The 26,586-nt window shown below is 42.3% G+C and overlaps 1 protein-coding gene across 1 annotated transcript in view; it reads left to right on the forward strand.

Moving 5' to 3' along the window:
• The window catches only part of NIPAL2 (NIPA like domain containing 2), a 51,762-nt gene that overhangs the window by 14,547 nt on the left and 10,629 nt on the right, over positions 1 to 26,586 (forward strand). Inside the window, exons 2-6 of the mRNA XM_014285135.3 lie at positions 2,956 to 3,024; positions 6,088 to 6,259; positions 16,325 to 16,381; positions 18,387 to 18,508; positions 24,571 to 24,667. Coding sequence (XP_014140610.3) covers positions 2,956 to 3,024; positions 6,088 to 6,259; positions 16,325 to 16,381; positions 18,387 to 18,508; positions 24,571 to 24,667 — 517 coding nt within the window. The remainder of the gene's footprint in view (positions 1 to 2,955; positions 3,025 to 6,087; positions 6,260 to 16,324; positions 16,382 to 18,386; positions 18,509 to 24,570; positions 24,668 to 26,586) is intronic.

Raw genomic sequence — 26,586 nt, forward strand, 5'->3', positions numbered from 1 at the left:
AACCCTGCCTGTTCCCAGATGCCCCCAGAGCTCTCCCACCCTGCCCGTGGCCCAGGACCCCATTTTGACCCCCTGGGGCCACCAACCTCTGCTCCAGCAATGCTGGTCCCCAGCTCCTACAGGCCTGCCCTGCCCTGCCCAACCACAGGTCCTCACGCAGGCCCATGTCCCTAGCCCAATGTCCGCTGAGGGGAATATCAATCTTGGTATTTCACAGGGAAGTACTGAGAATGGCCACACATGTCTTGGTATTTCACAGAAAATGAGAAGACAGAGAAGATGCAAGTTTTTGACCTGTTTTCTGTTCCTGGCAATTTATGGAACCTGTAAGAAGATAGACTGTTGGGAGATGGTTCCTATTCACCATGTTAGAAATCTTACATGTCCCACAAGCATACCTGAGCCAAGCTCGCCGGTACCTGACAAAGCAGCCACCATGGTACAAAAGCAGTCATTGTTCTGGAGGGGAAACCAGTGATGCAGGGCACTGGAAAACAGCCTGCTGGAGTCCCTGTCCCCATCAGTGCCCATCAAAGGGGCATTTGATGCACAGTCTTTGGAGGCAGGTACTCAGGTCATCATCAGTACCCATAAGTGGATCTGATTTTGCAAATTGTTTTAGATGACAGATGGAATACATGGCCCCCTTCACTGCCCCACCAGCTGTGTGCGAGTTTTACCTCCAGGGATGAATGAGGACCCTGCTTTGGGCTAGCTTGAGACCTGCTCAGTTTCCTCCCTGGGGGGCTGGTTGCCTCTGGAGTCCTGCACAGTGTCTGTGACCCTCAGCTGAAAGCTGGGAGTAAGGAGCTGCAAGGGGTTATCCAGAGATGCAGCCATAAGGGTAGGATCAGCTGCTGAAACAGAGAGCTGCAGAGAGATTTGGGTTCTCTGCTGGGAGTAGTGTGGATGTATTACAATTACTGATGTGAAAGCAATAAAATGATGGGGTAAATGAGGCAGCAGTTTCTGTTTTCTATTCCCTGCTGTCTCCTTTTTCTTAAACCCTTCATGAGGAGGCTGACAAGGCCACTTCTCCACCCCCTCACAAGGGAGCATGTTGTCATTTAAAAAGCACAAGTCTTTGGGAGCAAGAAAACAATTTTGATTTAACTGCTGTTTTATTGAAGCTGCCGTGTGTGCGGGATGATGGAGGGGGTGCAATAATCCACCTGTGAAATTGTCAAACTTTGCACAAGATCAACGCTCAGGATTTGATGCTACAGCATCAAAGCCTCAGCAAGGAAAAACCATCCCTCTGCTCCTGTGGGGCCCTGGGTGGGGACCCTTTGACAGCATTTCCCCAGCGTGGAAGGAGCCTGCAAGGCTGCTCATGTTCCTGTAACAGTTAGTGCCCGATCTCAGCAGAGACGTCTGTGCCGAGGTGTGCTGAGATGTCTTGTCACATGCTCCCTGCTGCTCCCAGTGAGGGGTGTTCTCCAGGCATGGAAATGCACCGTGTGTGAGCCCAGGGCACTCTGCCGGAGTATCTGGTAGGGGATACGGGAGTGTGAGGAGAGGACGCAAGATGGGGTGGACCTCCAGTGGCCAGGCACCAGAGGGTATGGGCAAAACTCTTGAGTAACGCTTCTCCCTGAATGCTTCTTGTACACAGGCTGTGGCACCAGTGCTGTAATACTTAGCACAGAGGGTGTGCGAGTAAAGGGAGCCCTCTCACCTCCTGCATTCCCCTCTCTGCATCCCCTTGTACCCACCAGTTAAGTCTTGGTGACACCTGGCAGTCAGCCAAGCATTTCACCCAGAGCAAATCTGTTGTCTGCTTTTCCTTCTGAGCCTAAGCCACTACTGAAACTACACGGGCCAGAGGCAGCTGGTTTCAGCTGTGTCTCTTAAATGAGAATATTATCATCCATATTTAATAAGGCTGTTGTTTCTTCACAGTTTTGTGGATGCTCTTTCCTAGTCTGGGAATTATCTAGCCACAACAGTAATACCCGCCATCACCACCACCAAGAGCTTGCTGGACCACACGCTGCTCTTAGCAATAGTGGATGCTGAGAGGCAACGGACTCTGTGGCTGGTAGGGTAGGCACTGCCTGCTCGGAGTGCCCAGCGACCACCTTGGAGGAGAGTCGTGAAGGCTGAGGCTGTGAGCACTGAGTTGGATGCTGCTTTACAGCTTGTAAGCAATAGTTATGCTGAGTTATGGTACCATAACCTTGTTTATAAAAACTCACTAATTCTATGTTTGTCTTCTCCGCAAGCTAGCGGGGCTCCTCGCAGCACTGCACCAGCGACCGTGAGTGGGTCTTGAGCACACCTATGACAACGTACACAGTGCTACGTTTTGAAAGTTAGACAGGGACTCTACTGTGTTTGAGCTTGCTGAAACAGCATCTTCAAATGACTGCTTTCCAAAATCATGAATCCTGCTTGAAAGTTTTTAATTTCTTAACTTCATAGAAAGTTTGCAAATCTTACTGAAAATTAGACAGGCTGGTTAGACAAGAAGTTGATGAAATAACACAATACATTAAAGAAACTGTCAGGACACCTGTGTTCCTGGCTGCCCTGTCAAACAGTGGATATGTTAACTCTTAAGATAATTGTGTTCTAATGTGAATGGTTTGATTGCTGTTGATTTTCTTTCAGGATTATGTAACAAAGCAGGTCCTTTTTTAGGAAAAGAAGAATACATATGTTCAGCTGAGACCTGTCTAGTTTTTTCTTTCATGAGATTTAAGAAGGCTTTCTACTGAAGGACAGCAAAACCACCTCCTGCACAGAGATGCCCTTTCCATTCCCAGCTGTTTAAGCCCTAGTCAACTGTGCATATATATTTGTTATCAGTTTACTCGGCGCCGCATGAAGTCAGTGATTGAAAAGTGCAATATTTTGCTTATGATTGGGTTACAATGTGCTATCAGAAAACCGCTGTTATATTGTTGTTCTTAAACTAATACATATTTTTGTATTTGTTTTGTGATATTTTAGACTCAGCTCTGGGGAGTTTTACTTGCTGCTGCTTCAAATTTTCTGATTAGTGTCTCTCTGAGTATACAGGTATGAAATCATTTCTCTTCATTCAAAGTTGTTTGTATTTAGCAAGTAACTTATGTTACAGTTTGTTTTTATGGTGAAGTTCAAACACAAATTTTGTTGCATTTAATAAAAATTCCCTTTCCTTAACTGTAGTTTAATGGTGCCCTGCTGGAGTTGTTGGCAGTATGATAGCTCTCAATCTGTTTTGTGCTGTTCGTAACTCCTCCTCCCCTTTGTAATGTGCCATAAGAAAATACCAACTGTGGCCCACTTGTGGTCCCACTGGACATCACATGAACCTGTCTCAGAGTGTCCATATCTAAAATGAAATTGACCACAAGGTCTTCGGTGCTGCTTAATGAAGTGATTAATGTAATTAAATATGTATAGGGACATTTTATTTTTATTTTTTTTTGCAATATTGGGCCCCAAAACAACTTTGACCAATTTAGTTAGGATAAAATAATCTGAGTAAATATTTTAAAACATAAAAGCAATGGGAGGTGCTGATTCTACAACTATGGCAAAGGGTTGTAGGATTAAATTTATAAAATCCTTTCTGTATTAATACTTAGAATACATACTTGGTAGAAAGTTAAATAATTCATTATAATCTGTATCTTTTAGACTTCATGGTATTTTTAGGTCTTCTAATAAAAGGTTTTAAAGTGCAAAAGACATTGTGTAAGTTGTCCAGAAAAGGTATTTTTGCTAGCTTGTATTTTATGAGTTGTTTATGTTTCATATAAGGCTACTTCTTGCTTTTTCTGTGAAGGATGAAACAGAAAGCTGTGGAATATGAAAACTTCTACCCATAATAATCCATCTTAGTAATGCTGGAAGGTTCTTCAATGATTCCTTTCTATTTTAAGTATCTCTGGTTGAAGAATCCCATAGAAAGCAATCTGTTTAGCTAGAGATAGAAGGCAGGTTGAGATGACTGCAGCTTTTCCAATGAGCTCCAACCTGCTGACAGTGACAGTACTAGGACAGGCTCTGTTTCAATGGACAAACTCTTGCTGGTGAAGTGGAAATTCGGCCTAGCCCATAATAACAAGGTTGTTCAGACCTCATACCTTTTGTTTGCTGGAGGCATTGAGTGCCAAAGTGGATGCTTTGCCGGGGGAGGTACTGAGGCATGCAGACAGACCTCTTGACTTGCGATCATTAACAGGGTTTACTGGATTTGAACTATCTTCCAGCTTTTTAAATGCTGTTTAGGAAAACCCAATAGCTCTGCATTGCCATTTAACAGTTTCAACTAACATTTTTATTTGTCCTTTAAAATAGGTTTTTCTCCATTTAGTAACAATAACTTATAAATATGAATAATGACTTTCCCTAGATCTCAACATATATATTTTCACACTCATATTAAATGGACAGGCCAAATTTTATTGTTCTCTCTCCCTTTCCCACCTTGCAGTCGGTTGCCTTCCCTCCCTTCCCTCTAGTTGATTGTCAGCTAAAGAGCAGGCCACCATTTGCGATATGTTTCAGCTGGATTATAAACAGCCTCCACCTAAATACCACCCACATACATTACTATGCAAAGAAGGCAGACATCTGGAGAAAGAAGGCTGCAAGGGAGCCACTGAACTCACCCCTCTGTGTTCATCGCAGATCTTTTCAATCACCCTGTGCCCTCAAAAGAGTTGTTCCTACAAGAATCTGGGGAAAAACTAGAGCTCAGGATTCAGTTTTGTCCTATTTGGTTTTCAGTAGAAATTTGGATTCTTGATTTGACTATTATTTCATATTAATTTCAATGGGATCTTTATTGGACTTCATTTGTTTATAAAAATGGGACGTGCAAAATCCTGGATATTACTGTGAATTGCTGGTCTGTGGCTCAAGGAATTTTGATTTCCTTATGTTCCTTTTCTCCTTGGAGGGCTAAACTTCTTCGTAGAATTTCATCCCCTGAACATGTACCACAGCATGAAGCTGCACTAGTGTTCTGCATCCCCTCAACAAGAGGAGTGACTGAGACTATGGTATATCACAGATGTTACTGTTTGGCCCGTACTCTGTAGCATAGCCTACGGAGTAGAATGGGAGTATAAGGGAAATTGTTTCAATTTCCCTGGGCCTCTACAGGGACATTTCCAAAATCAAATAAGAAGTGATGGAGAAAAAAGATGTATTTTACCACCATTTATAAAAAAAAAAAATCAAATCATTTGGTTTCAAATTTTTTTGCCCCATGTACAGAGAAGCTGGTGAGGAATCTGAGAAAGGAAATGGTACCCTGGGAGCTAATGTGGTAAACATTGCATCCTTCCCAATCACGACACCTTCCTGATGGAGACTCCCTGGACTCTGTTTCAGAAGACCAGTGTGATCAAAGTCAAATTATTTTGTTATATACAGGTTCTTGCTGTACAACTAGAGAGAAAACAATTACAACTTGTGTCAATGATACCTTCTCCATGTAACAAGAAGTGTTTGTGAAGTATTACTTGAGTATATATTACGCCTGTTGATACAGCGGTAACTGATTTTCCTTCTGAAAATAATGCCGTACCTGAGATAGTCTTCTAACTTCAAAACAGATTACAGCCAAATCCTAAATTCTACCTAATTAATTTAGAGTCCTCCCTACAGCAGATGTGATTAAGTGCTGCCTTTTTATTTTGATGTTTTATTTCTGGTGAGGATATGTATCATAGAGCAAAAACACCATGTTTTCTGGTCCTCTTCTCCCCATTTGTTGCCACAGTTCTGATTGTGCCTCATCTCCTGGCTTTGAGTATTTCCAGATTGGCTGCACAACTGCCGAGCTGTGCTTTGAGAGAAGAAAAGAGGTGTGCAGTCACAGCTAGGAAGCACTAACTAAGTGTTCCCTTAGTATTTTTCAGGTTTATTCAGACATCTAATTTTTCAGTCCTTTCCATCATGGCTAAGACATTTGAAGCAGCACTGACTGAACACAAAGCAGTGTGTCTGCAACAACAAGATAAAAGTCATGTTTAAAAAGAAAACCTTAACGCACCTGGAATTTGAAGCTGACAGCCCCCTTAATTATAAGAACACAATGGAAGTCTTTCTTTTCATGCCTCTTCCTAATAATTAATTTTCTAGAAATGCGCTCATCTCCGACTGGCTTGCCAAACAGAGCCGAAGCCCTACTACACGAGCAAGCTGTGGTGGTGTGGGATGACCCTGCTGGTGCTTGGAGAGGTGGGCAGTTTCACAGCCTACGGATTTGCCCCCATTGCCCTTGTTGCTCCACTGGGATATGTATCTGTCATAGGTGAGGTGGTTTGCCATTTCTTGCTTGAGTACATACTTCAATTGAATGCTTGTTTGTGACTAGAGGGGTAATACGGCAGAAACTGCAGCAGGAATGCGAGGAGAAAATGTTAATGCTGTGGTTTGAAAAGGAATTATGCGTATAATTACATGAGCTGACAGTTTAACAGAAACCCTCGACTTAACTCAGAGACTCTTTTAATATCTTTCTTTTTCCATAGTTTTGCCTTTTGTGTCACTCTATGCTCTGCTGGTTCCTCCCGGCTGGTTCCCCAGTGCTGCACCAGCGCTGCTGGCTCTGCGCGCCCTGCAGCGGGGGGCTGATCCTGCAGGCTGCGTGGGGCTCTGAGCTGCCTGCACGTGTTTTCTGTTACCGTCATACCAAGTGGTTGCTGCTGCCTGTCCCCTGCCCATCACCGTGATTCATGTTGACATGGGCAAACTTGCTCGGCTCTCTGAAGAGTGTGACAAAACGGGCCTAGAAATTTCCTGAAATGTTTAGTTTATTTATGGACATTTTCAAAGTTATTCTTGAGTTCCATCGTGTGCAGATTAATTGGGCTTTAACAGAAGTCCTATCCTTAAGACTCATTTGATATGATCTTACTCTTTACTTCACATGTTTTTTTGTAATTAAGGTGTTAACAGATATGAGACGTCTGGGTTTTTGATAAAGAAACATGCATTTAAAAATATGTTATCATGTTGTGCTAATGCAAAGCAGAGTGAACAGGGACATATTGTACAGAGGCTGTGAAAACAGGAATCTTATCGACTCATCCCTTAATCGAGTCGCTTCATATCCACACCTGAAACATCCAGGGCTGAGACATGGCAACAGCTCTGCACACACTGGAGCTCATTTGCTTGCTATTGACAAGTGATAACATTTTGTGGTCTGTCTCTGGCTAACAGTTTCAGCTGGGAAGTGACATTCCAGTGAGTGATTCTGCACAGAAAAGTAGAAAAGGTGAATTATCTTCCCAGTGGACCACCCAGCTGTAGTAGAAGGAGGTAGCCAACCATAAGTGGGTGCAATTTAGCAAAGAGATAGTGAGGGAAGGAAACTGCAGGCAATTTACTGTAACCTTTAATGTTAAGCTGTCGCAGAATTTTGGAGAATGAGAGATAAAACTGTGGTATTTCACCATGGTAGGAAAAGATTTCTCAAAGAAAGGAATGGGAAATTACTCCAGTTGAAAATGTAAATTAATATGACATATCCCAGTGTGATTTTGGTGGCAGTAGTTATATCTTTAACAATTGTAGACCTTTCCAGATGTCTCTGAACATAAAGGGACATCGAACAATCTAATTTGTTGCTGAAACTGAGTAAAATGCTAATGTGGAAAACTAGAAAGAAGTGAAAAGGAGTGAGAAGGGAAAAAATTCCACTGGTTATTAAACTGCTACAAAGAAGAGGTCACATTTAGTGTTGATTTTCATCTGGGCAGATTCCTTCTTCTTTACCTTTGCAACATGCAAAGAAGCATTGCGTCTGTTTCCTCCATTCTTCATTTCCCCTTGCTTGTAACAACTGCCAAGAAACCATTTTCCTAACTGTTATATCTTACTGAAATTCTCATCCACTTTTTTGGGGTTTTTTTGACTGACCCAAAATGCTTACCCTGGAAGACCTCAGAAGCAATTTAATATCTTATATTCCATTCCCATATATCAGCTGACAGTATCAATTTCATAGCCCAAACAATAGAGATATCTGAAATTTTATTTAGTCTAGCAAACATTCCCTTAAGGAAGGGAAAGTAAAAATGATGTAGACAGCCAATTACAGCAATAACTTCCCAGTAACATTTCCTACCACTAGATACTATCCTGTCTTCTGAAATTAAAGCCAGAGAGAGACAGCATCCTTTTAATTTTAGAAGAGTTCATCATTTAAGGCAATGACAAACTGACCAAGACACATGTGTATCATCTGCTAACAGCTGGGCAAAGGATAATTTAGGCAGCAAATTTTCCAATTTAAAAGACCAAGAAATATTTTTCTCATTAAGTTGTGACCTCTTTTAGGTGGTTGAGGGTGGACTTTGCACTGTCTAGTTGGCAGTTGTTTCGAGGTATTGTAGAATGTGTGTCTTTCATAAGTTAATTTTTTAAATGAAGAAATTAAGCACTTGATAACAAACTCCAAATGTGTATCTGAACCCTAACTCCACCCTTCTGATAAGCATTGTTTTCCAAATTTGCTGTCAACGCATCCCACATGGTAAGAGCTGACTCTCGCTGACTCTGGGTACTCAGTACCTGTGGTGTACTGAGGGCAAATGTGCTTTGCAGTATGCCCAGTCATCTAGGGGATTCTCTGAAGATCTCTGTCACTCTGGATCTACACAGAAAGCTTCCCTTGCTTGGTAACCAGGGTTTTGGAGGAGGATAAGGCAGACTGGAGTCTCTGCCCAGAACGGATTTGGGCTGTACCCATCATATATCTCCAGACCTCTGAGACAAGAAGCATCTTGGGTCTTAAAATAGATGGAGCCAACATCTATTATGCTCTGCTACCACATTTAACTGCATCCAACTGAATTTTGCACTTAACCCGGTATCAATTAAATAGTGAAAATTTTGTGCCTCATTCTACTGAGCTGGGTGCTTCTGGTGGCTGGTTTTAGAAAGCATCCAGCACCACAGACCATGAATTGGCATGACACCAGTAGACCTAATTTTTTTTTCTTCTCAGAATTAAGCTACAAACACTGTATTTTTCTTCTTACACAGTGGAAGTATTTCTGTGTGTGGTTGCAATGATGCAAGCCCTACATCTGTTCAGGGTTTTAAATAGTTTGAGAAGACAGCAGTTGTTTCCTTCAAGAGGAGAAATTGGTAAATTTTCAGTTTAGAAGTGGAGGAGTAATAAATGTTTGATGTGATCATTAAAGAGCTTTTTATACTTAAAAATTAAAAATAATGTTTTACATGTAGCTCAGGTAATTTTAGGCTGCTGTGGTCTTTAGCTCATTGCCTTGCTTTTGCCTGCAGGAATAGCTCGGGAAAGGGGGTGGCGAGGAGAGGCCGGTCGTATCACAGATCATTTCTTCTGCAGTTTTCATCAGTCTGTAGAGAGTTGTTTTACACTAACCTCATTTAGACTGACATCGCTGAGATCCCTTTGCATTTTTGTACGCTCTTCTAAATAGCTGTGGGGCAAGGAATTGCTTTAGGCTTTGAAAATTGATATCCCTGATGGGTCTTTAGTAACAGAGTTCTCAAAATCCCAAGTTCTTGGGCCACAAAGATGTTACATTACAATGAGTGGGAGAAATCCATTTCTAAGAGAATATCTGAGAATCTTTTTCCTAATGAGAACTGGGAAACATTCACCAGACTATTCTTTAAAATACTTACTTGCACTTGTCTAGAAGATGCAACAAAAGGATTTTCAGAGTTCTTCCTTCCCTCTGCAGTGTGTTTGTCCTATAATACAGCTTTCAGAATTAAGCTCACCTAAATGGTCTTTCTTTTGAGCAATTCCTCTGGTATTTGGCTTGCTTTTTTATTAGGATGTTGGCATTAAGGATAGGGAAAAATGTTTCATGTTTTGTCCACTATTTTTCTAGTAATAATATTTAATCATGTTAGAAATGTTACATGTTCACTATCAGGATAGCTATCAAGAAGTTATGCACCAGCTGACTAAATTCTGTTATATCTTCCTTTGTATTCAGGGCACCATTAATATCTATCACATAAAGTAAGAATAGGTTTGAGCAGTCCATTAGCTGTGATGAATTTGTTTCCAGATGTCTTAGGCAGAGATAGGTCTCTCTCTGTTTGACTCCGGCTGTGCATACAGGTATTCTTTAAGTTTCTCCAAATTTGTGTTAATTATCCCTGACACAGAGCTCTGGCCCTGAAGGAAAAGCAGGTCCCTCCAGGTCTAAATGCATCCATCCTCCTCATACCTGGATCCTCTCCCCTGCCTACCCTAAAATGACCCGCAGTAAGTCAGCAGACTGGTTTTCCTCGAGCTCCTGCCCTCTGCTTGAGCAAGACAGTAATATCCAAGGTGTAGGCAGGGTAAGGTGAAGGAGGTTTTAAGCAGATAGTCTCAGGGCAGGGAGATTCTCAGGCATGAATAGTTTATACACAGCCTCCACCACAGATATGGTGCTACAGGCACTCGGAACCAGCTGTGATTTATCTTTTGGTGCCTGCAGAGTGTACATGGACTCGCCTGTCCTCCTGCTCTGTGCACCAGCATTAGGGGCCATCTGTGCTTCCTGTCCTTATGTCCCACCCTGTAGCCCTCTGTACGAGAGAGATTTCAGTCTGCTCCAAGGCTGTGAGCACAGCTCCTTTCTCCAAATCAGCTCCTTTCCTTCTGAATGCGCTTAATAAAAATGTTTGGGCGCTTTTTTAAAATATTGTTTTTTCCCACTGTCCTTCAGCTAAACCACATTCCTCTCGTGACCAGCAACCTCATAAATTCAGCCTTTTCCCTTGCCCCTGTCTTAGTGTGCAGCCTCTGGATCCCCTGTGGAAATACTGGTACTTGCCCAGGAAGACCTGCTCCTCATTCTCTTCCTGCTTAACCTCCTCCTCATTTGTGCTGCAGTGATCAAACGACCTGCCTCGGTATCTCTCCAGATCTTCCTGACTGTGTGGCAGACAGGGATAGCTTGAATTTGGGGATGGATTAAAGCATTTCCAAGTGCTTCTGTACTGAGATGGTCCTGAATCTCTCCAGCTTGGAAGGTAGGCTGAGGGTCTGTCTGCTTAAAGCATACTATAAGGCCACATCTTAAAATGTGACCAGCAGCAACTGCATCCTCATAGCCTGAGGACTCACTGCTCAACAAACTTAGTGTAAAATCAATGAGGTGAGCCTAAAGTGCTTCATTAGACAGAGGCAGACCCTTAAGTTGCATAAAATAGTGTGAACGTTTGTTCTCAAAGTGGAATGTTTTTCTTGTTGCACAAATTGTGAGAAGTCCAAACATTAAACAATAGTCTTTGAGTCATGGTGAGTGCTCCTCCTTCTGCATTTCGTCCAGGCCACCAGTGAAACGGGTACAAAACTATTCTGCAGAATGGGTGGTTTTAAATTGATTTACCTGACTGAATCAGTTAAGCTTAACAGAATGAACAGTTGAGGCAAATATTAAATTTTGTGATTTTATTGGACAACACAGAAGCCGTAAAAGCAATCTATGCATTTATGAAGAGAGCACTAATCTATTTAAAATAGTACATGAAGATGTTCTAAGAACTGAAAAGAGGAAAAGGAAGGATATGCTGATGTTTGAAGTTATGAATAGTTATGGAAGGAATTATTTAGTGTAAGACAATAAAAAGATGAGATTCATAAATAGCCTCTGAACCAGGAAAACGACTTAATAATGAAATATACTTATATGTGAAATAGTTTTGTGTAGGGAAAAGTAAGTGATAGACAGTATTTCATTTGACTTTTTTAAGGCTGAATTGGGCAAAATACAGAAAATGCGCTCTGTGGAGCAGTATGTATTTTCTATCTTTAACTTCTCTTACGTATTATTCCTTTCTTAGAGAAATAAAACAAGAAACAATCTTAACTGCAGCCTTCATGTCTAGGAGGCAGAGGAGTTGTTTTGTGAGCTGGGTTCTCACCATTCAGTGTCTGCTTGTGGCAGAACCCACATATCACACTACTCTTTATTGCTATTTGTGCTGGAGAAAACCTGCATGTGAAGATAATCATAAATGATCACTCTCCTAAAAGAATGAGCAGCTGAGTAAGCTACATGTAGCACCATTATAGCGCTCCCTTAAGGCACTTAATTGCCTATCTCACAGAAAAATGGTAGAAAATTCCATTTTTCCCATTTAAATTGAAATTCACATGCTGCAGTGAACATATATTCATTCTATAATGTGAATACATAAAAATTCATTACATAGTGGATACGTATCCATTCAATAATGAATGCAAACCAGCCTCGTTTATGTTGATGTGTGAGAAGATGAATTTGTTTCAATAAAACAATTATGCTCCTGAACAAACTCTTTTTTTTTCCCATTTGCTACCCAATAGTTTTTGTTTATCATGGTTTTGACGTAGTTCCAAGCAATAATATTTTTCATTTGAAATACTAAATCTCTATTTCAAGATTGAAGAGCTTCATGAGCCTTCAGAAAGGCTCTGTCATAGAGATATTTTACAGGACCTATTTACTTATCAATTTGTGGATATTAATATAAGCATGATGCAATCAAGGCATGAAATGAATTCAAGGATTTCATTAGGTTGTATTGGTTCTGTAATGTTTAATTCTTAACAGATCATGTCCCAGATTTTCTGCCCTTCTCTTGATTTAGCAGGCTCTGAGCCACCACTCTCAGTGGGACTAAGATCTGTGTCTAGGTTTGGAAGTTTTACTTTAATGATTAGTTAAAAAGCTAAAAAATGTTCTGATTCACCCAGAAGTATACAAGTCTTCTCAGACAACCAGGGATGCAGTCTTTGCTTCAATGACTTACAGGCTGACACTTTAGGCTTAGAGTTGTACATGTGTTTTACTGCTTAAAAACAGTGGTTTAAAAGCAATGAGGCTTCAGAACAATGATAATAAATTGCTTGTCTTGTTGCCAAGCTGTTTCCTTGGTCTGCTCATCTGTAGAGCTCGACATAATGTTCAGTGATTTATTTCCCACACCAGTGCAATGGTGTAGGAGGAGGAGGCATACAGCTTCTGTGGCAGAGGGGGAACAAGAGGACCCTGGTGTAGGAGAGGGAAAAGTGGGATGGGGTGGTAAGAAGTTGGACTCATGCTGCGGCAATGGAGTGAAATCATGTCGAGGGGGAAGCGGGCTAGGAGGAAAGTGCAAAGGTGTAACATCACTGGTGGTGAGGAGGAGAAGTGGAAAGATGGCAGGCACCTCACCTTGGTCTGAGGGCTGGTAGGAGAGGAGTCTGGCGAGCTGAGCACAGGGGTTTCAGCAGGGCTGCGTTTAGGAGCTGAATTTGGAACTCGGTAAGGGCTTTAACTGGTATATCTGGTATGCTTGTTCGTAGCCTCTGAATGCCTATTTACCCTTCTGCCAAAGGTTTACAGGGTTCTAGGACAGCTCAGGTTGGAAGAGACCTCAGGAAGTCCCTAACCCAACCTCCTGCTCACAGCAGGGTCAGCTTGGAGGCCACCACACAGAGAAGAGATGGCAGGAGGAATGTGTTGGCCATCTAGCATATTGCCTTTTCTGCCCTTTCTGGAGGACATCATGTCTTAAGCAGCTCAATGCACTGGGCTGGAGCCCAAATGAGTTAAGGAAGAGGGGCAGGGTGGCTGTGAGGGCTGTGCATTTCTCACTGAGTTCCTGGGGCACACTTTGGTGCCTGCTATTTGTCTTGTCAGCCAGGGAAAGCTGCAAGCCAGCAGAAGGCAAAATGATCAAATGCCAGCCTGCACTCCTGGGGCTCAGTGTCCCTTCATACCCCTCCTCCTCTGGCCCATCATTTCTTGTGAGCCACTGTCTGCATCGAGATGATCTGCCCTTGGTTTCTTTGTTATAATCTGGTTCAAACCCACCCCACAAACTGAAGAACATAAAAGACTATTTAAAAGTCAAATCCACAGTGCTTAAGCCCCAGAAAATTAACAAAATAAACATTAAAATTAAAATATTGTGTTAGCCAGTGTGTAATAACAAGGTGCTCTCTTGGCTGTGCTACCACAACTTGCTTAAAATTCAGCCCTGAAGGTAATATCCAGAGTCTGCCAGGCTTCTAATGAGTCATGTACATTCTCTAGCATCTGATCAGCTCTATGTCACTGCTTCTTTGCTTAGATTTACCCCATTTGCTTTTCTTCTTCGCTTGAATGGACACGAAATGTTGGTGGCTCATCCGTAGGGGCAGGTGTCTTTTGTGTTCAGTCTTTCCTGGGTGTCACTCTCCTCACACTGGTGTTGTGCCTCCCCTCCCACTTCAGTTTTTCCTCCCATCCCAGATGGCCTAATGCATGTTCTTAAAACCTGTCCTATTTTTAGATTCCTCTACATATTACACATCATAAAGAACATTAATTATACACACATTCTGTTAAGCTCATGATCTCTTGTGCATTACCACCCATCTCTGGAGAAAGAGCTTGCCACGTTTGAATGTATTATTAAGGTGGATGACAGGCTGAGTGACAAGTTTCATTCTCTGGCTGCGTTCCAGTGCCTCCCTGTGCCCACTGCCAGCCTCAGAGTTTGTGATCCCCCCGAGCTGCCGTTTGTCATCTCCAGAGAAGTAGGCAGTGGAATTTGGGGCATAACATATCTCGCCCTAATTTGGATGCCAACGCTGGAACTGAACCCTAGGTTGCATTTACTAGATCTCTGCTGAGTGCAGAGTCCAGATAATGGAGTCCTCAAAAAAAAAAAATTTTTAAAAAATCACTGAGGCATCAGTTCATTAAACAACTGGTCTTTGCTGTGTGTGACAGGGCTGAGGTGGGGTTTGGGAGAGCTGTGACAGCAGGGAGACAAAGCAGTAATTAATTCCTACGCTATCTTGGGCTAATGCTGCTTCTTTTCTGTTTTTTGTCCTCTTTCTTTTCTAAACCTAGGTAGCTCTGCTATTACCAGTGTTGCCTGGATACCAGTGTCTTTTTTACAGCAAACTTGTCACTGAAACATTGAAGAAAGAAAACTGTGTCAGGCAGCTTACTTTCAGTGAGGCATTTTCAGTTAAGATTCTTTTATTGCACTTAATCATTTGTCTAGATCTCCATTACTTGATACAGTTTAAATTTATGACTTCTACTACATCTGATTTTCTACTGACTGGATAACGCAGACATGATGCTGAATTCTGGTTCTCGATTTACCTCTTGGTATGAACCTTTACAGATATATAACTACAGTACCTCTACTAGCTAACCACAAATTAAATTTTCCATCAGAACAATAGAGATAATGAGGCAAAGATGGTTGCAAAAAGGTTAAACTGTTATTTCAAGAATAAACCAAGGATTTCACACTGCAGGCAGGAACAGAGCTTTTGTAACAGCATCCCGTGATTTAGGTTCAGTGTATCCCTTCACTGTCCCTCCTGGGCAGAGTCTGTCTTTGAGGTTTCTAACTGAATCTAACGTTACCGATGCACCTCTCCCAAAGGCCTTTCCTCATCTCTTCTATGCTGGAGCTATTCAGCCTCTTTTGCTTCCCATTAGAAGTAAACGCTCTAACGTTGTGTGCTGGAGTACAGCCGTCTCTCCCAGGTGGCCAACAGAGTCATCCATCTTTGGTCGAAACCCCTTCTTCTCTTTCTGGCGGGTGTCCACACTGAGCTGCTTACCAGGAATCCTGGCCTGACTGCTGCTGTCCCTCACCCACCCACTACTGCCTACCCCAAAGAGGCAGGGCTAGGAGCTGGCAGAGGGGAGATGCAAGAGCTGGACAAGGGAAAGAGTTGCCCAGGGAAGAGGAGGATGTTTCCAGAGCTCACTTCCATTTTTCTTCTTCCTCATTACAAGTCACTCTCATATGTTGGTTCTTCCACCTGCTTATTTGCAAACGTTGTGACCACTCTCTCAGTTCATACTGCTGCGCTTTTGCAATGGCTTTCCTCCCCTCAGTTGTACTGCTGCTACTTTATTTCTAAGCCTCTAATACACTGAATTCTAGAGAAGCAGGATTTCATCCCTCCATGAGGCAATTTGCCTTGAGTAAGTCCATATAGTGTATGGTAGGTAGCATATATTTATGTGTGTGTATATACATGTATACATATAATGTAGGTAGCAACATGGTGAGTGAACCGATAAGGCTGATCAGTGCCCAGCTTTCCTGACACTTCTACATATGACTGAATCAGAGCAGTTTAAGCAGTGCCTGCGTGGGAGACGGGAAGGGTATTGCATCTCTTCAACCATGCGAGAGCCTGCTGGATACATTTAAAACCTTACAAAAACTGAGGGTTGGTTGGTTGCCGGAATGGACTCCTGGCTGGTTATATCATGGTATGGTGCAACATCAACAGCCACAAGATATATTTAAACTTGGCCCAGGGCAGCTTTTTGCTGTAGTACTTGATATTCTAACAAATATAAAAAGTGTCTTTATATTTCTGTTATAGGTAGTGCATTTATTTCTGTCTTATTCCTAAAGACCGTGAGGGCTGCTGATATATTGGGTAAGTAAGCGTTTGCTAATATGGACATGTGTGTCGCCATATGCTTAGCAAGCTGTAACTCTCACGCAGCCCCCCACCTTCACACTCCCACTTTCCCGAGCAAGTGTTTCAAGGCAGATACTCACAAAATTGGGAAGAAGTGACAAAAAGAGAGAGAATTTTCAATGCATGTGGAGAAGACTGCATTCCCAAATCCTCTGCTTTTATAACCATAACTCGTTCCTTATGTGTCCTTATTGCTCAAGTTTATTTTCATTGTCTATTTTTGCCTCTGAGGTTGTATTTAGTGTTATCTTTATGAGTACGACACAATTTTAATAAAAACAATGAAGTTATTGAATTATTCATTCAAATAGAAGTGTTGTTTTTTTCTTACTGCATAGACATTGCACAAAAATTCAAGCTCAATTAAAAGTGACAACCTCCCTTTTGGTATTAATTTTATCACTTCAAAGAACAAATAATCATGTTGTCAAGTGTTTTGTTGGGAAACAGAGTCTTCACTGTAAGAGCATGTCAACTTTTTGTCTGTGTCCAAGATTTTTTTTGCATATCAGGACTGCCCAGCTTGAACACAGTAATGGTGACAGACAAGCCCATTGCAGGGTTTGGGTTTTACACCAAGCCATCTTGGCTGGGACAGTGTACCTGAAGTTGCTACAGGGCACCTGATATTTCTGTGGGGTTCCTAGCATCTAGGCTTGATTGTCCATACTTATAACAAGGACAACTCAGCTGCTCTCATAAATGTTTTGGAGAGATCTGTTCGGTATTGTTCCAGGAATACTATACAATATTTATTTAGGTTTAGGTTCCAAGTTTGCCAGCTCAGCTGCTACATTCAAACCCCCCTCCCTTGACTGATCATGTTTCCCTTACGGCCCTCTACATTGTGTGTTGCTTTAACTAGCGTTCAGCACTGATTTATTTTATTTCTGTGAGTTTGACTTCGCAAGAAGGATTTAACAATGTTGCTACATTCCATAGGAATGAGCTATATGATGGGAAATATGGTGATGTTTTTGCAAGCACATAAATATAGAACAGTTATGCTTTTACAAAGGAACTGTGTGCAATAGCAGTGCCAGCAAAACCCTCCGGATGTGCTTTGTTTTGTATTCCTGAGCCCTGTATTCTATACCGATTTACAGGTTTGCCAAGAATTTTAAAGATTACTTAAAAAAAAAAAAAAAAAAAAAAAAAGATTAGCTAATGTCTTCCTTAATCCAATACAGTTTATGAGCTCGGGATCAGCCCACTTCTATCTTGATACCTCGATGAACATCTGCGTTTGTCAACTGGCTGTCCACAAGGCAGAACTTCCAGATTTTTATTAAAAGCCTAATAATGCGAGTTTGACCTTGAAAAGACGCCTTGGCAACCTAGTGGCTGATCAGTCTTTTGCAAATCAGCCTTTTATAAAAAGCTCGTAGGTCTGCAAATACAACAGGGAGCGGCCAAAATGTTGGCTTCATGACAGCTTAGCATAAGCATTGCATGGGAACATATGTGTTGTGCCTAGTGTTTCCAGGGCAGGTCCATAGCTGGTGCAGATCTCGGTGGCCACACCGACTTTGGGAGAATTACATTTATTTAAACTGGTTAATGATCTACCTGTCTGCCTGAATAAGCAGCTTGTCCTTTCAGTTTAGGATAAATTCATGTGACCTGCTTTGTGCCTGTGAGAAAGACAAAGGATTGCTTTCCTTTTGTCATGCACTTGGTCTTAGAATGGAGAACATTTGAAAATGCACTGCTGGGTTGGAACCCTAATTCATGAGCCTTTACTGACAGCTTTTTTCATATATCCAAAATCCTTTGAGTCTTCAGTAACAATTACACTAGATAGGACCACAAAGGCAAGGCAACCCAATTACCTAAGCTGAGATCTGATTAAACGGACTTAAATTGTCTTCTAGAAACTATTCCAAATCAGCTGGAAAGCAAGGATGACCATGATTACCAAATATTGTATTACCAAAATAACGTGTCCTTTTATTTCAAGGAGGAACACTGGCAGTAACAGGGACTTACTTGTTGGTGACATTCGCTCCAAATGTACCCCAAGAGCTCACAGCAAGACGAGTACAGAATTACTTAGTGAGCTGGCCTTTTTTGGCGTATTCAGTGAGTATCTGGTTCATACTACTCCCTAAATCAGAAAACCTGGGGTTATGGGGCTTTTTGCAGAATTATGAATTAGTGGCAGAAAAACTGCCTATGAAGATAAATAGATAAATTGTGTGATTCTCATAGGAGAGAGAGCATGGGTCATCAGCCCAGGTCCCAAGCTGAAAATGTGCTGAACCAAAAGATGTCTTTCAAGCTGTGTGCCAGAGGGAAGTCACAGTTGTGAAGGATTAACAAGAAAAGAAAAGTTTTGGGGTTTGGTGGGCCTGAGGGAAAACCTAAATATTGGCACTGATTATATTTCCTATATATGTGTTTATGCTACACTGTCTGCATGTACATCTAATTTACAATGCTTTTCTGGAACATGATGGACTTGTGTGCTTTTATAAATCAGGCTATGTATGCTCTTGTTACTGCTTTTTTCTTTCATATCACTGTGTTTTGTCCCCACGTCGTTAAGCCTGGCTGACAGGATCTTTGTATGGAGTTGAGATGTGAAGAGGCAGCTGGCTTCATTGCCACTCAGGTTAATCTGAACCTGAGTTTGAATTCAAATGCAAAAATACCATTTTGATTAAATTATCTGTATACAAACTTCAAATACCGTACATCATCTTTGATGTATTTAATTAGCATCAGGAACAAGACAAGTGGGTAGGAGGAATTTCTCTCTCTCTTCTCCTTTGGGATGCTGAAAATTTGTTGCTGCAGCTGAATGTAAAAGATGCAATATAGGAGCTTCAGAAGCAGCTACTTTTTTTCCCAGGAAAGTGACTCACTTGGATTAGATTATTAGTGCCCACGCTTTTCTCCGTAGGAATCTCAGTTACAAAGCCACGGAGTCGTCATTTTAAGGACCTTAATCTCTCAGCCAGCCTGCAGACTTTACATACATCTAACTATCCATGAGACTACTGATTAAGCAGAAAGTACATGCTACCACCAGAAATATTGATCCTCTTGCTCAATTTTTTGTGCATTTTAAAAGCTCCTGAGAGATGGTGATACAGCTCAATGGAAAAAATCCATGATCATGCTGCATAAATCACAACATGCGCTTTCAATCAGGCAGAAGAGAGGCTTTTGAAGGCAGTGCCCAAGCATTTTGCGGTACTCAGTAGGGGTGGCTTCAGCCTCAGCAAGAGCTTCAGCAAATCAGCAGAGGGAGAGGGACATCTTTAGGAGGGGGTTCAGAACAGGGGTCTCCGTGCTCAGTGGAGGACCCTCCCTCTTTCCCACTGAATATCCCCTTTACCATGCAGTTCCACCTATAGATACTAAAGCAGCCTGGCATTTTTGGCACTGATTTTAAATTGCTGACTCACCTATTTGTGTATAGGTGGCGGAGTGAGAAAACTCTCTATCCACACCCAGTGACACCAGAAATTTCTGTGCCATATCCTGTTCATATTTTCTTAAAAACAACAGGTTCCTGGAAAAGGGCTTTTCCCCATCTGAGGACTTTTTTGACTTCATTTCAGGAAAAGTTAATCAGAACACAGTTGAATGCCTAGGAAGACTGTGCTGTATTCTTCTTAGGAGGCATTATGAGGTGGTGGTAGGTAACCCCTGGAGTTTCTTCCCCCCCCCTTCTTTCTTTTCCCTGCCTCAGTCAGCATCCAATTCTGCATGTACCACATGGGTTGCAGGGAAGGACGGAGCAAGTACACAGCAAGTCTTGTTGACTCAACAAAATATCAAGCTTTATTTTTTCATTCTGCTCCCTGAATTCATCTGTTTTGAGCTTCTTCTCTCCAAAAAAGAGGGTGGAGTGAAAGGCATCACAACAGACTCCGAGGTACCAGCCTGATTATCCTGGTATGCTGCTGGCAGTTCAAGCAAACCCAGCTGTAAACATTCCCTTTGGGCAGGGATCTAGCCCTTCATGACTGTTTGTAAAATGCCTAGCACAGGTTGGCTACCAAGATATAACAAGGTGCAGCAGAAGTTGCAGAGTTTCCAGTGTAAAGATATAGTGAGGAGACGGTACAGCAGTATAACGCAGCCCAACTGTCTTTCTAAAAGTAGCCCCAAAGTGTGGTCTGCTGAGAAATACAAAGCCCCAGTGGTACAAAATGTTCTGTGTGGGTGATAAACCATTCCTATGTGGCACTCCACTGGCATCAGAGTACTGCAGAAATAGCCTCTAGCTCCCACATGAGACAACTTGGAGTCACCTTCTGAGACTCTGCAGTAGCACAATCATGTCTGAGCAAGAATAGCTATCCTAGCTTGGTGTTTTTTTCTTTTTTGTTTGTGTGCATTTTGAGTCACTACAGAAGACATCAATTATAGATGAAGCTCTTAGGCTTCCCTAAACAGAAGCATAGTGAGTATTGGGTTGTTAATATTTAATCTCTGTAAAATCAGGTTCAAAGCATTTCTGCTTTTCCTTCAAAGTGCCTAGAAGACCATCCTGGTTCACAGGTCTCTATGTTGCTGTATATCCCAGAAAAACAGTTGAGGCAGACAATGTGGTATTTTGTTCTGGTGCCTTCTGGTAATGCTTAGAAACATGGAAAACATCATGATTATAAAAAAAAAATGTTGATGAGATGTGGGTTTGAGGAGACTTCAGTAGAGATTAATTATAATAGCAAAAATGACTGTAGGCAGGTCAAGTTCCTTCAATTCCACTAAATAGAGTATGTGAAGTTGATATAATCTACGCACTTCCCATTCCTGGACTTTGTATTTAACACTACTACAGCTATCAACTATGGGAGCGAGCGCTGTTTTGGGTCATTCTCAGGAGGCAATAGTAAGCAACAGCTGGGGCACTGCAGGAGAGTCCCCATCTGCGTGAGGTCCTGTTAGGAGCCATGCACTCTGCTTGCAGCGTGACTCAATGTGATGGTCCCTCCCTCATCTTGTGGTAAAGATGACCATTTAGTGGGTCACTGAACAGCAGAGAACCATGGAAGAATAATTTGGCTGCTGGGCAGCACGAGGTGAGAACTAACTGTTTGAATTTCACGCTTAGTGAAAAGCGTGAGACTTGACAGAGCTGAGTAAGCTTAAATAACAACCCTGAAAAGCAAACATCAGTTTTCTCCCCAGGTTTGGCCATAGGACTGCCACCTCTGGCTCTACACCGCTTCTGTGGCCATAGGACTGCCACCTCTGGCTCTACACCGCTTCTGCTTTTGGGGCTTCCCCAGGAGGCAGAAGCAGCCAAGCACACAGACCTGTGAGCCCCTTCCAGAACTGCCATCAGGGATCCTTTTATGTCCTTCTGATGGTTTCGCTTGGCTGTTTCAGAAGTGAGTCTTCTTAGTGGGTTCATTTGCTTTTAAACAGGAGGAGATCATAGTGGATCTTTATGGTAGCTTTAGCAAGAGAAGTGATGACAGGATGAGGACCAACAGAAGGCAGATGGACAGAGCCAGCACCGATGACCTGGCTCAGTGAAGGCTGGTGGTGCTCGGACTGCCTGCCACTCTGGGAGTCCAAGTGAGGTGGAAGAGGGAGTGGAATGCCAGAGCTGGTGTGATGGAGAGGTTTCAGCCAGTGACTGTCGCTGGGCTTGGTTTTGGATGATTGTTCTTGCATAGTTTGAAATCTGATTGACAGGGCAGATGATGGTGCTTCCCTCTATCAGCATTGTGATTGAAGTTCTCAGGGGATATAAAATGAATCAGTACCTGACATGTAGCTGACTGGCTGCCGTAGGGCTGCCTCATGGGTTTCTGCACGCTCTGTGGCAACCAGTCCAAGAGTCTGGGAGAGGTGATGGGTGCTCAGGTTTGCACTGGGGGGAGGAAACAGATGTCACAGTGCTCTGTCACCTGGTGCCATGGCCCCATGCCAGCCACACCATCCTGTATACCTGTCCTGAACTGGCACATCATGGAAGAGGACACCTGGGACATCTCTTGAACTTCTTTCTCTAGCCTGGGTACCTTTCCATGTGGGGAATATTTATTTAACACAGTTTTCTTCTATTCTGTTAGCATTTGTTCACTGTCAAAAAAGCAACTGAAGCTATTTGGAGGCTGTTGTAGCTGCAGCCTGGTCATGCAATATTCCCCTCTGGCCCTAAGATGTGTTTTCCAGTGGCACAATGAACGAAGCTGCTACTTTTACTTCTGCTCTTGAGTTCCCTCAAAACCCTGTCGTAGTTTTCCATAGGGAGGTCAAGATGAACTCACCTGTCTGCAAATATTAACATGACTTCTGCTTTGGTTCCTGATTTAGACATACCCAGTGTTACACTGTTGAATGCAGCTGGGGGGGCTGGACAAGTTACTTACTGTCAAACTGAAGCAAAAGACTTTTTTGTGCAGCTGGTGGCCCAGCTTTCACCTCTGGGTGCAGGACCGGTTGGAATGATGTCACTCTGGAGGGAGATGAGGCCAGCACTTCACAAGAGATTGCAAAGATTATTAAGCATGGATAAGTCCAGGAATGCTTTTTTTTACCTAAAAGCAAAATGCTTTATTTATGCAACGCACCTTACAAAATAACCACCCAGCTTGCCTTTTTTTTTTTAATCTTGTGATAAATATTTGACATTTTTTTAAAGAAAGATGGTAAAAAGTCCAAATTTGTGTTTTTAATGTTCTGAAATGCAATTGTTTCTCAGTTGTCTTTGGGAGCAAGGGATCAACGTGAAGGTAAATAAAAAATGAATTGAAGCATAACTATGTTCTGTTCATATTTTTGAACACTATTGAACTGGGGAAGGTGTGAGTGTAGTAGAGAATTTTAGTAACTGAATGTAGCTGATGACTGCTTCCCTGCTGCAGGCACTCCAAAATGAGAAATTGGCCATGTTACAGCTATAGCCACCACTAGTAACTGTTAAGGCACTGCTTTGGCAATTTCATCGGTGCAACACCCAGATATTTTTGAGCCTAATGTTGCCTTATGGTGACTGTTGGCTTAAGAGTGGAGTGGCATTATAAACAATAAAATAGTAAGATAACACCAAGGAGATAAAAGGAGGTTTTTCTATGACTTGTTTTGCTGGCAAAAAATGACAATAACCAGATTCAGCAATGATGACAATCTCATTTTCTGTCTTATTTCTCCCATTTGATTACTTTCCAACATGCACAAACTTCTCTTTCTTCATCCTGTCTCTAAGGTTACCAGGCTTCTCAGCACCTCTCAGTGCAGAGGTCCATCATCCCTGTTTTCCTAAGCCTTAAGGGCTTTACAGAAGCTTTTTGGCTCTTGCACTGTTTTCTTTAGGCATAGAGGGGTATTTGGGTAACATGGGTAGGAGGGAGGATACCCATGCTTTTGAGATGGCAAAAGGCAAGAGTTCCTAAAGGAAGCTGCAAAGAGACACATTAACAAGTCAGTAAATTTAACTCTCTGTCATTTAGTTGTCAGATGTTAGTGAAGGAGCAAGTCTGGACCATGCACAGTGAAGGTAAAGCTGTTTCGGCAGCTGCAGATGTCCTGCAGTGTGGTCTGCTAATGTGTCATGGAGCTTTTCAAGGCAAGCTCCTGACGGGTACCTGTGATTTGAGAACCACCACATAAAATCAGTGTTTTCCTCCTTACAATGTACAGCAGAAAGTTTGAACAAAAAGACAGTATTTGGGGGGATTTTTTTTTAGTAGGACTGGGGAGAAGGGCAAAGAGGGTACTAAAAATAAGCTTGCATGTCACGAAGAGTGGCACTAGGAATACCACTATAGCTAGAAGGAGAGACTGCTGTTCCTCCAGGTAAGTGCTGTACTCCATAGGAATTAGAGTTTCTGTAAGAATTATTACCAATAAACATGAGTGTCTTTACTGTCACATTAAAAAAGTTTTCTCAATGCTACCAGTGACAAAATATAGCTATAAGTCCAAAAAGGAAAACTAAAGAAATAAGGAATGCTTGAAGTTTAACTTGCTATAGTAGGAAAGATAAATGACAACAATTGTTTGATAGCTTAGTCAGCTGGCAATAAGGTTAGTTTTTAGCAAAATATGCTTAATAAAGTAATTCTCCTTTGAATGGTTAGAGAAGTGAAAATGAATATGACATCTCAAAGACTTTGAATGAACCATTTATTACATAGTTTCACAGCTCTAACTTTCTTCCTTTTTATTTTCAGATCTTAGAAATTATAACATTCTGCATTCTCCTCTATTTTTACAAAAGAAAGGCTGTGAAACACATCGTGGTTTTGTTAATGATGGTAGCACTACTGGGTAAGAACATATTATTTGCTTAATATTCCTGTCTGTTACTTGGTAATTCCTTGTCAGTCAGTCTCCCCAGCTAGTTTAGATTAGGGTCATTTCAAAGCAGAATGCTGAAGGAGAATCATTGAAACATTTCACATGATTCTTGCTGCGGTGTCCCTTTGAAGCGAAAAGCTGATTATGAAACAGTTTCTGTGCTTATTGCTGAGACTATTTCTTTTTACAGATTTTCTGAAATCAATATGCAGTGTGCAATGCTATTCTGAAGCTTTTTTGAACTAATGCTTTAGCTGTAGATCCTGGGAGAGCTGACTGTTTGAAACTTTGTTTTGGACAGCAGACTAGTTGTGAAAATCAGTTCTTTAAAACAGAGCGGCTTAAGACTGTGTAATCACCCTGTAAACAAATGCAGTGGTATGCTGTAACTATACGGGAACTTTTCTTTGAATTATCTATGCCTGTCTGCATACGCAGCATTTCTTACTTTACCACCTTTCCAAAGTGGGCCACTGAAGTTTGCCTTCTGATTAACTTTGGCACAATAGCCAGGAAAACAAGGGAGGATCAATTTATCAGGCAGCTTTCCCTAAAGTTAAGCTTAAATCAGTTTTGAAAAATGTCAGGAGGCTATCTCTGAAGCCCCACGACTTGCAGGCATATATTAAAAATTTGTCACCACCCTGTGTCTTCTCTCATCCCTGTCTTGTCACTTCTCCATGAAATCTTGGTGAGACACCACATTTCTTTGCTTGAAGGGAAAGGTGCTTGAACTGTGCCATTGAAACCCATGGTTATATTTTCACTGAGTTCTGTGGGTGCGTGTATCAGTCTGCAAAGGCTTGTAAAGCACATTTCTAATAGAGCTGGTAATTAATGTTTTGATAAAAGAGAATATCACTAAAGCTTGCCAGTTACACAATTTGGATTTAACTGAATGAAAAACTCTTGCAGATTTATCAACTGCTTTCCTTCGGATCCCTGAGTGGTTTCTCACCCAACTGAAAAGCTCAGACTTTCAGATCAACTTTTTGGGACAGTCATCCCATTTAAGTTTCCCAGCATTAGGAGCATTAGGGTTTGTAACTTTGCAGATGCCTTGAAGGATTTCCATGCTCCCTGCATGAGGTAGAAGTGGAAGAGTCCCAAAAGCCTTAGGTCTAACTGTTTGACTGCTCTTGATTTGAAGGAGTGAAGTGTGAGTCCAGCTATCCCCTAGCTCCTAGCACGGAGCCTAGCCATGCTGGCAGAGCTTGCCTCAGCTGCTCTCCAGCTTCCAACCCTGCCATGAGGAGCATGAAGCCTCCTTGTTGCAGAGCTGGAAGCCTGAAGATCCCCAGATGGGCTTCTGCACTTGACTGCTGCAGCTCTGGGCAGACCCACCACAATGGGTGCCCCAAGAAAGGTCAACACATGGTTCTGGGAGACCTGGGCCATTGGGCTGTGTAGCCATGCGTGCTTATTTTGCTGTGGAGCCTGCCAGCCCTGATGCCACCAGTGGCAAAGGGACACATGGAGCCGCTGAACAGCAGCAGGGCTGCAAACCTGTGCCCCAGCAGGCACTAACTGTGGTTTGGTGGTCAGGCTGCAATCAACTAAAAATAGCATTTCAGCTGGTGGCTGCTGAGGTTTTGGTGAGCATACACAGCTTGAGGAAATATGTGTCATTATTTCTGCTCTATTAAGAAAGACACAAACAAACAAGTCCTGGTTCATGGGAACTTTTGCAATACTGACATTTTCCTTGAGCAGGAAACCCAGAACTGTGCCTGGCTGCGGTTCCTGCACTGTCCTGGTGCCTGGTAGTCCCCACAAAGCTACGCATAGAGCCTCCTGCCTGTTCCCCAACCTTTCTGCTGAGCAAAGTGATGGGGGGACTGACCCACAGAAGGCCCTGGCTGCGGGAGGGGTGGGTGAGGCTTTGTTGG

Source organism: Falco cherrug, chromosome 3 (genome assembly GCF_023634085.1).
Source record: "Falco cherrug isolate bFalChe1 chromosome 3, bFalChe1.pri, whole genome shotgun sequence".
NCBI lineage: Eukaryota > Metazoa > Chordata > Aves > Falconiformes > Falconidae > Falco > Falco cherrug.